Source organism: Plectropomus leopardus, chromosome 6 (genome assembly GCF_008729295.1).
Source record: "Plectropomus leopardus isolate mb chromosome 6, YSFRI_Pleo_2.0, whole genome shotgun sequence".
Lineage (NCBI taxonomy): Eukaryota > Metazoa > Chordata > Actinopteri > Perciformes > Serranidae > Plectropomus > Plectropomus leopardus.
This window is the reverse complement of record NC_056468.1, coordinates 1,123,497-1,133,473: the sequence shown is the minus strand read 5'-3', so window position 1 is coordinate 1,133,473 and position 9,977 is coordinate 1,123,497. Positions and strand designations below refer to the sequence as shown.

Sequence of the window (9,977 nt, the reverse complement as noted above, 5' to 3'; positions counted from 1 at the left end):
CTCAGCACAAAACTTCTCCTCTGAGAGCCATCTGCTCTCTCTCACAGTCATAGCTTAGCTGACTGTTTAAATGCAGGTTTGGAAAAAATGTTTACAGACTCTCTCAAATGCAGGAGCTGTCAATCCTCTTATCTCTGGATTGGAGAATCAGAGGTGTGAAAAGAATGGTGTATGTACATCAATGAGAGAGAGAGGAAAGGGTGAGAAATAGAGCAAGATGCAAGCAAAATCTAAACTGAGTGAAGCCAATAGCTAAAGTGAAGCTGAATGACCTGTTCGATCAGCCAAACAAATAGTTTCACCAGATTTTCTCACAGAACATTTCACATCAAAAACAGCATAAAATGCAGCATCCAAAAATCAGTACTTTAGGATCAGATAGCATAGGACCTAGTTTTGTAAAATACAATTTTGTAACTAAATCTGCCCAGAGATCAAGCCTTATTAGGGAATCACTCCTATGTGCAATTAAAAGAGGGTTTGTCTGTGCCATTCAGGATGGTGGCATGGGGCAGCCTTTTGTTAATTTTTTTAGAAGAAAATCTGTTTTCCTGTAGTGAAAAAGTAAGTGCTCAAATTTAATGTTAGGGGTTTCTGACACGGCAATGGTTCTTGCATGAAATGTTAAACTTTTGTTGAGGTTTTTTCACAGGACAACAGCGTTTTGGGGGCCTGAAAACACAAACTTTTGAAACTGGGTTCCAGAGTGTAATTTTTTAAAATGCCACCCATTCTGTCGCTGTGTAAACCAGCAATGCACGGATCCTGTGAGAATGGTGACGTCACGGCTGCAACTCATACATAAGCATTACATTTCAGACAAAACAGCAATGTGCGAGTAGGAGGACAACAATAACAACAATGGTGGATTGCCGAGCTGTGTTTGTGCTGCTGACTTTACTGAGTTGTTTGTTTGTTCTCATGCATGTGGTCGCCATCGACCTCTTGTTTGTTTATACTCACCGTTCTGTTGAAGAATGTCTTTATGTGCAGGCATGTGGTGTTCTTCTATGGTGTGTCATTACAAAGTTACACAGCCAACTACTGGCCTGGCATCAGTGTTTTTTGTAGATTTGTGTGCACGAGAATTGTTTTCAAAATGTTATCATATGAAGGAGGATTTTTTTTTAATTGCAAGGGAAAGACTTTTTGTTTTTAGTAGGTCCATTCCCATCTAAACATGGCCAGATGGTGAGGTCAGAACAACATTTGTCTCTAGGAAAACCCCTTCAGTGTGTGTGCAATAATGGGGTTATTTAACAGCACGCTGAAGCATCGCACAGAGGTACTGATCTAAATCTGTTTGTCAGTTTTATTAATAAAGTGTCATAGTTCGTCGGCCACCCTCAACCAACAGCAGTTAAAAACATGCCATTGGTGAGATATGTGGAGGATCCTGGCAAGCTGGGTTCAGTGGTTCTTTGCCTTTAGAACAAAAGATTGTGGTCACGGTTGCCATTTTGAGTGGGCTGAGGACCCTAAAAAATGTATGGCAGCAAACAGCAAACAATCTACTGTCAGAAAGTTCATATTTGGTCACCAGGATAAGCTGCTGTACTGATGATGTTGTGTGATGTGATGACTGTCCATATGTTTGTTCAGATCCAGCACCTTCCCCCCTCATAACTGGGGGGAATGGGTGCTTCAAAATGGGTAAGGCATTTTTTTAAAAAATGTAAGCACTGAGGCCCATAGGCTACAAGTTAAAAAAAAAAAGGGGGCGGGGCAGAAGGTGGGCAGACGGGAGGACATCGAGCTGGAATATTACAACTAAAAAGATGCCTTTGCAGATATTTTTAACATCTCACTCAGCCAGGCAGGAATGATGGTGGCACTTTTGAGGCAGGTGGGCTCGTGCCCACAGAAGCCGTGGCACAGATCCCGCAATCTTTCCCTCATTGTGGACACGACAAAAGAGATGGTGGTTGTTACGGGCACTGGCGTTGCCCTTGGTTGTTTGTGCATGTGATGCTTGTGGCAGTCCTTTTATTCTGACAGAGTGGCTGGGGATGATGACATCATCAGGGTTTTTCGCGACATCATCGGGAATTCCCTTTCCATGTTCTGGGTTTGCCTTCTGCTTGCGGCTGGTCCCTCCTCTTCACGCCTTCCTGCCAGCCAATCGAGTGCCGCCAGCTGTCCCTCCTTCATCCCTCTCGTTAAGTGCCTGCTCCAATTATGTGTTGTTTTTTTTTTTTAACCTGTCCTTTTTCGGCAGCTTAGGCATGCAGTATGAGAGGTCTGGATGCCTTGAGGTGCCATAACAGATTTGCTCTGCAAAGGAGGAGTCTGACATACTTCTTCTGTTGCAGTCCGTACTGAGATTTATTGGCAATGCTACCAGACAGCACAACGTTAGAGTGGATAGGAAGAGAGAAAAGAGAGAGGTTGGGGGACACAGAGGGGAGGGGAAGACACAAGAGACAACAAAAACAACAGCAACAATAACAACAACAACGACAATGAAAACGATGACAACAATGCTAATTACAATAATGACAGCTGCAAGTATTTACAACAGTATTAACGGTGGAAGCAGGCAGGAAATGAGTAAAAAAAGAGGAAAAAAAAAAAAATTATTGAGAATCAGCACCTCCAAATCCCAGGCCATGGTTTTCAGCCGGAAAAGGGTGGAGTGCCCCCTCCGGATCGGGGACGAGATCCTTCCCCAAGTGGAGGAGCTTAAGTACCTCGGGGTCTTGTTCACGAGTGAGGGAAGGATAGAGCGGGAGATCGACAGGCGGATCGGTGCAGCGTCTGCAGTAATGTGGACTCTGCACCGATCTGTTGTGGTGAAGAGGGAGCTGAGCCGAAAGGCAAAGCTCTCGATTTACCGGTCGATCTTCGTTCCTACCCTCACCTATGGTCACGAGCTTTGGGTAGTGACCGAAAGAACAAGATCGCGGGTATAAGCGGCCGAAATGAGTTTCCTCCGTAGGGTGGCTGGGCTCTCCCTTAGAGATAGGGTGAGAAGCTCGGTCATCTGGGAGGAGCTCGGAATAGAGCCGCTGCTCCTCCGCGTTGAGAAGAGCCAGATGAGGTGACTCGGGCATCTAATTAGGATGCCTCCAGGACGCCTCCCTGGTGAGGTGTTCAGGGCATGTCCCACCGGTAGGAGGCCACCGGGGAAGACCCAGGACACGCTGGAGAGACTACGTCTCACAGCTGGCCTGGGAACGCCTCGGGGTCCCCCGGGAAGAGCTGGACGAAGTGGCCGGGGAGAGGGAAGTCTGGGTTTCCCTGCTTAGGCTGCTGCCCCCGCGACCCGACCCCGGATAAGCGGAAGAAAATGGATGGATGGATGGATAAAAAAATAAATAAATAAATAAATAAATAAAAAACAAGTAATTAGAGAAAAAAAAAAAATTAAAATAAAATAGAATAAAGTAAATAATAAATAAAAAATGAATAAATAAACAAACAAACAAAAGAACCCCCCCCCCAAAAAAAAACAGACTGCATAAATACTTACCCAACATAACCTTGACATGGATAACATCCATATTTGCAACTGTTGTACGTGTGTGATTGTATAACAGTTGCGTGCTCTGTGTGTGTGTGTGTGTGTGTGTGTGTTTGTTTGTGTGTGTGTGTGTGTGTGTGTGAGGGTTTGTCATTGGATGTGGTTTGTAGTTGACGGGGGGGGGGCTGTAACAACACCCCCCAAACTCCCAGGGGCAAGCAGGCCAGGACCCAAGCCACCAGAGCACCCAACAGCCCCCCAGAACACGACAGACCCAACACCACGTGCCCCAGAGACAGCCACGCGCCCCACCCAAGGGGGAACAAGCAAGGGAACACAGAGGCAACACCCCCCCAGCCGGGGGAAGCCCACAGAGGGACAAGGGACAGGAGGCCCCCCGGCCCAGCCCAAGGCCACCAACCCCGGCACGATCTGAGCCCACAGCCACAGGGCCCCACCAACCCGAGACCCGCCCCGACCCCCAGCGGGGAGCCCGCCACGCACCAGAGAGACCAGAGCCCCCCCAACCCTCGGCCCCAACGGGGCGGGCCACGGCCCACCATGACGACCCAGCCCACCGCCCCCGGGCCAAACCATATACCCCGTGGGGAAGACGGCGGGGGGCCACAGCGGCCCCCCACCCCCACCCCAGCCAGGGGCGAAACCCCAGGGAGACCGGGAGAGCAGGCCCCCAGCCCAGCCAGAAGCCAAACCCTCCACAGGCGCAGACAGTGTCCAGACCATCCCAGAGCTACCCAAACCACCGGGCAGGGCAACCGCCACACAGCAGCAGGGCCCAAGCAACCACCCAGCCCAGTCCCGCACAGAGAGGCCGACCACCAACCCAGAGCCACCGGCGACACCCCCGCAGCAGAACTGACGCCACTCCCCCAGACCACAGACCCCCCCGTCCAGCCCTGCAGGGCCAGGGACAGAGGCAGTGGGAGACCCCCACCCCGCCCCTGCCAACCCCCCGTCCAACATGGATGCAGGGTGTATGCATGTGAAGATGTGTGTATTTAGATATTTGTTATGAGATGTGTGAGTGACTACGGTGCAATTTAAAATTGGGGGGAATGGCTAGGGCATGGGCGCCCCACCGCTGGCAGACGGCGGAGTCTCCCAAAATGCCCCACCCGCCCTACCTGCCCTCAGTGTCTCCTGTGCAATTAAAATTAAGGGGCGGTGCAATGACCAGAGCAGGGAGGAGGGCCAGGCCGCCATAATGCAGTCCGACCCCCCACCCACTGGCCCCACTGGTCCCGCCCCTCAAGGCCCTAGTGTCTTATGAGGTGGGATGTAATGGGATAGGGGGTCGACAAGGAGGTAAAGAGGGGGCTGTCCCCATGTGGCCAGCTTCCTGACTGGCCCTGAAACTTACCCCCATCACTGTCCCCACCTGGCAACAGGGAGTCAGGCCTACCGGCCCAGGGGCCGCACCCGAACACCCAAAGGAGCCACCAGAGGACCCGAGACAGAGGCCCACCACCCATGCGGGAGCAGGCCAGGAGGACACCGACCCCCCGTGCATGGCAAGCCCCCAGCCAGGGGCCCGGAGCCGGGACATCATGGACCCACCCACGCCCGGGCGGCCAGCCCGACCAAGCAGGGGGCCCACCACCCCCAGACACCCAACATGCCCCCCCACCCCAATCCCCATCCCTCGGAGCACCCAGGGGCACGCCTGTCCCGAGACGCCACAGCAGGCACCGACCCGCCCCCCCAGGGCCGGGCCCGGGCAGGCACGGCCCCCCCCGCCGGGGGACAGCAGGGGCCCAAGCCATCAGGCCCCAAAGCCCCAGACCCACCCACACTAGTGAGGCAACCCAGGCAGGGCCCAAGGGCCACCAACCCCCCAACTCCCCAGAGCACCCCCCACACCGAGGAAAATAAAATATGTTGACAGGTGTACAAAGCCAAACAGCATGCATATACGTATCTAATGGGCCACCCGTGCAGTTCAAACAGACGTTTCTGTGTGTAAGGCCTATCTTGAACATCCTTTGTCCTGTGTAGTGTGTTCTGTGAAGAACCTTGTACTGTATGAGTTATAAGTTGGCACTTTGGGTCATTTTGAAGGTATTTGAACAAATTTGCATCCAAAAATTTGGGTCTGTGTGTTGATGGATAAATCTTTCTCCCATTTGGAGATTGGAAGAGAGACTGTTAGATCTGTTTTAGATAATAATAAATAATTTTGGAAAGTAATTTTGGAGGTGAGAGCTTTAGAAAATCTATTATTGGTGGTAGCTCTAAGTCCAACTGGCTAAGGTTAAACCTTAATTATGGATTTAAGTTGAAGATATTCCAGAAATTTGTTCTTGTTAATACCATATAGTACTACCAGCTCATTAAATGGAATGAAGTTACTGCCTTGGAGGATATGCTCCAGATGTCTTATCCCTTTATCGTACCATGTTGTGAAGTTTATTATTTTTTTATTTCGCAGGATATCAGGATTGTTCCAGATGGGCGTATGTCTGCATGGCATGGGTGTCAGAGAAGTGCTAATATTAATGCTCTTAAAGCAGCTATGTCCTTTGATAATGGGACTGATAAATGGCAGGTCAGCGATTTGGGTTTCTTTACAAAATGTCTGTTCAATATCTAACCATGCTTGATCTAGTGGACTTTTTGTAATCCATTTTAAGATATATTGTAGTCTATTGGCAAGGTAGTAATTATAAAAATCTGATAGCCCCAAACCACCGTGATCTTTAGCCTTTTGAAGAATTTTTAAACTTATACGTGGTGGTTTAGTTTTCCATAGAAATTTGGAAATGCTCGAGTCTACTGATTTGAACCAAGTGAGGGGAGGTTGAGATGGAACCATTGAGAAGATATAATTTTTTTTCGGCAGGGCCATCATTTTAACTGTTGCCACTCTTCCCATAAGCGATATGGGCAGATTCCTCCACCGAGTGAGATCATCCTCGATTGTTTTAAGTAGGGGAATGTGATTTAGCCGTGTCAGATCAGACAGCCTGGCAGAAATGTTGATACCTAGGTATCTAATGTTTCCCGATTGTAGTGGGGCGGTTTACCCACTCTTGAAGTTAGAGTTTATAGGTAGGACTGTTGATTTGTTCCAATTAATAGAGTAGTCTGAAATAGAGGAAAATTTGTCTATAAGTGCTGTTGTCTCAGAGAGAGAGGCTTGTGCATTTTGAAGGAAAAGTAGTACATCATCAGCATAAAGGCTTATCTTATGGTTCACATTTGCTGTTCGAATCCCTTTGATATTATTATTTTGCCGAATTGCAGCTGCGAGTGGTTCAATAAATATGGCAAAAAGGGATGGAGAGAGTGGGCAACCCTGCCTGGTGCCCCTTTGGAGATTGAAGCTTGGAGAAGTTTGATCATTTGTTCTGACACAAGCACTGGGTGAACTGTATAATATTTTGATCAAGAATAGAAAGTTGTCTCCGAACCCAAATTTTTGTAATGCAGCAAAGAGAAATTTCCAATTCACCCGATCAAAAGCCTTTTCAGCATCTAATGAGACTATTATGGCTTCCTTATTCTGAATATTACAGTAGTCTATCAAATTGATTAGTCTGCTTGTGTTATTTGTAGAGTGTCTGCCCTTGATAAATCCAGTTTGGTCAGGATGTATTATGTGAGGTGTTATTTTTTCAATTCTTCTAGCCAGCGCTTTGCAAATGATTTTTAAATCTGCATTTATAAGTGATATTGGACGATAGCTAGATGGGAGTAATGGGTCTTTATCTGGTTTAAGGAGGAGGCTAATGTTTGCACGGTTCATGTTAGGGGGGAGTATGGAAGTTTCCTTAATTTCGACAACCATTCTGTTGAAAATTGGTGCGAGCATTGGCCAGAATTGTAGAATTCTCCGGGAAAAACCATCGGGTCCTGGGGCTTTCTTGTTCGGCATATGCTGGAGGGCGTCATGAAGTTCCTCTATTGAAATAGGTGACTCCAAAGTCATGATCTGTTCATTATTTAATTGTAGTAGTTCAACTGCGCTTAAAAAAGCATCTATGCTGGAGTTTGATGGATTCATTTGTGATGAATACAAGTTTTTGTAAAAATCCCTAAATGTGTTATTTATTTCTTCTGGGACACAGGTTGTTTTCCCAGCAGAGTTCTTTACTGAGGAAATTGTTACTTTTTCTTTATTCTGTTTTAGTTGGTTTGCTAAGAGTCTACTGGATTTGTTGCTGTGTTCAAAGTTGTCCAGGCGTAATCTCTGTAGCTGAAATTGTGTTTTTCTGTCAAGTAATTCATTTAGTTTCAGTTTTAATTTTCTCAATTCACTTAACAAATGTTTATCTTGGGAAGCGGCATGAGCTGTCTCCAAAGCTTTAATTTGCTGTTCTAATTCTATTTCAAGAGCTTTCTCCTTTTTTTTCTTGTATGCAGAGTAAGAAATTATTTTACCTCGCATGACTGCTTTTGCCGCCTCCCAAAGAACACATGAGGAGATTTCAGGCAGGTCATTTGTTTCAGAGAATATTGTCCACTCTTTTTTAAAGAATTTAATAAAGTCTGGGTCCTTAAGCAATGATGTACTAAATTTCCAATGTCTAGATGGTGGTGTGACTGTTTTCTTAGTGATTGTCAGAGTGACTGGAGCGTGGTCGCTGATAGGGTGAATCTGTGTGTCAGAGATGTCCATCATAATTGAGTTACTTGTTAAAAAGTAGTCTAAACGGGAATAAGAGTGGTGGACTGGTGAGAAGAAGGTGTATTCTTTGAGCGTGGGGTGACAACAGCGCCAAGCATCGCAGAGACCACAATCACTCATGTATTGTTTTATTATATCACTTGATTGCCAGTGGCGATAACTACCTGCTCTGCTAAGTCTGTCTAATTCTGGATTGAGTACCAAGTTGAAGTCCCCTCCCACAAGTGTTGTGTCTGAGTGTGCCAAAAGTGCAGTGAAAAAGCTGTGGAAGAAGGAGGGGTCATCATCATTTGGACCATATATATTGGCAATGCATAACTCTGTATTATGTGTCGATATATTGATTATTATAAATCGTCCTTCTGGGTCTGTGGTATTGTTATTGCAAGTGAAATTTATTTTTTTACTAATTAAAATAGCTACGCCTCTTTGTTTGGCATTATAGCTAGCTAAGTATGTGTGAGGAAACTGTGATGAACTAAGTTTATGATGTCCTACTTTGGATGTGTGAGTCTCCTGCAATAGAACTGCCTGAAGGTTATTAAGGTGTTCAAAAATTTTGAGTCTTTTTTCATGTGATCCAACTCCACGCACATTCCAAGTGACAAACTGTAACGTGTTCATATCTAAACTAACGTATTGAGTGTATATTGTAATTTAAATAAGTGGAGGTGTGCGTGTGTATGTGGGTGTGTGTGTGTGTGTGTGTGTGTGTGTGTTAGATGTGTGCAGCTGCCTTTTTGAGGAAACTGCATAAACAAGTTGTTGTATATTTGTTTTCTTGTATGTGTGCGTGTGTATGTCTGTGACAAGTGTATCCTTGTAAAATATGTAGTTGGACTGAGCATCATTGAAACACGATGGATTTAAGCATAAGTGGTGACACATTACAACAACTACAACAGGAAACAAAACAAACAGAACAGGTAACACAAATATACAGATTAACAGTCTGGAAGGAAAACAGTACATTATGAGACGTGCACTGTGATTTTAGTTAATAAAGGCCCAAAAGGAAATTAGTGGAGGAATTGTTCTGTGTTCTGTATTACCTTACTCGGAGACTACCTTTAAGTGTGGTAGAGGACGTGCATTCAGTAGAGCCAAGGAGTGACTTCTGGATCACGGAACAGCTGTCCATTAACGTAGAGTTTGTCCACAGTGATGATAGCCCGGATCCTCCGTCGATAAATTTCTTTCTGATTGGGAACGGGCATCTGCGGCGCTCCAGGATTTCCTTGGGGAATTGATCGTTCACGCTGAAGTCCGTTCCTCTCAGCTCCCTGCCTCGGCTCTTCACCAGCTCCTTTTGCTTGAAGTGTTCAAACTTCGCAACAATGGGTCTCGGGCGCCGGCCGTCTGGTCTCTTCCCTCCAAGGCGGTGGATCCGATGGAAGGTGATGTTCTTCACAGTGTCCGTTGGGAGTTTCAGTTGTTTCTGGAGAAACTCCTTGATGGACGCTTCGGGATCTTCCTCTGCCCGCTCTGGGATCCCGGAGAAAACCAGGTTGTCTCGCATGCTGCGCGCTTGAATGTCGAGGATGGACTCCTTCATCCGTTTGTTATCCTCGGAGAGCTTCGTCATACCCTCGGTGAGCGATTTGACTGAGCTCCTCAGGGTCTCGTTTTCAGCCGCTAGCGAGGCCACCTGTTGCTGGCTAAATTCCAGAGACTCACGTAGCGCCTGAAACTCTCTGTGGAGGACTTCCACCAGAGCCAGGCGGGCGTCAAAGCTGCTTAGCTTTCTATCTATCGAGTCTAGGATGTCTCCGTAGTCTCTTTCGGGCGACGAGGTGGCACTTGGAGACTTCTCCGAGCGGCTTCTCTTTGAGGAAGAAGTTGGCGTGTTGGTTGCCTTCCTCATGA

The 9,977-nt window shown here is 47.0% G+C and overlaps 1 protein-coding gene across 1 annotated transcript; it reads left to right on the top strand.

Annotated features, from left to right (window-relative positions):
- Positions 1–2,609: 2,609 nt before the first annotated feature.
- LOC121944077 (proline-rich protein 2-like) lies at positions 2,610–4,470 on the top strand. Its single transcript, XM_042487746.1, has 2 exons — positions 2,610–2,696; positions 3,676–4,470. Exons 1-2 carry the CDS (start codon positions 2,610–2,612, stop codon positions 4,468–4,470), a joined length of 882 nt encoding a protein of 293 aa, XP_042343680.1.
- The last annotated feature ends 5,507 nt before the right edge of the window (positions 4,471–9,977 follow it).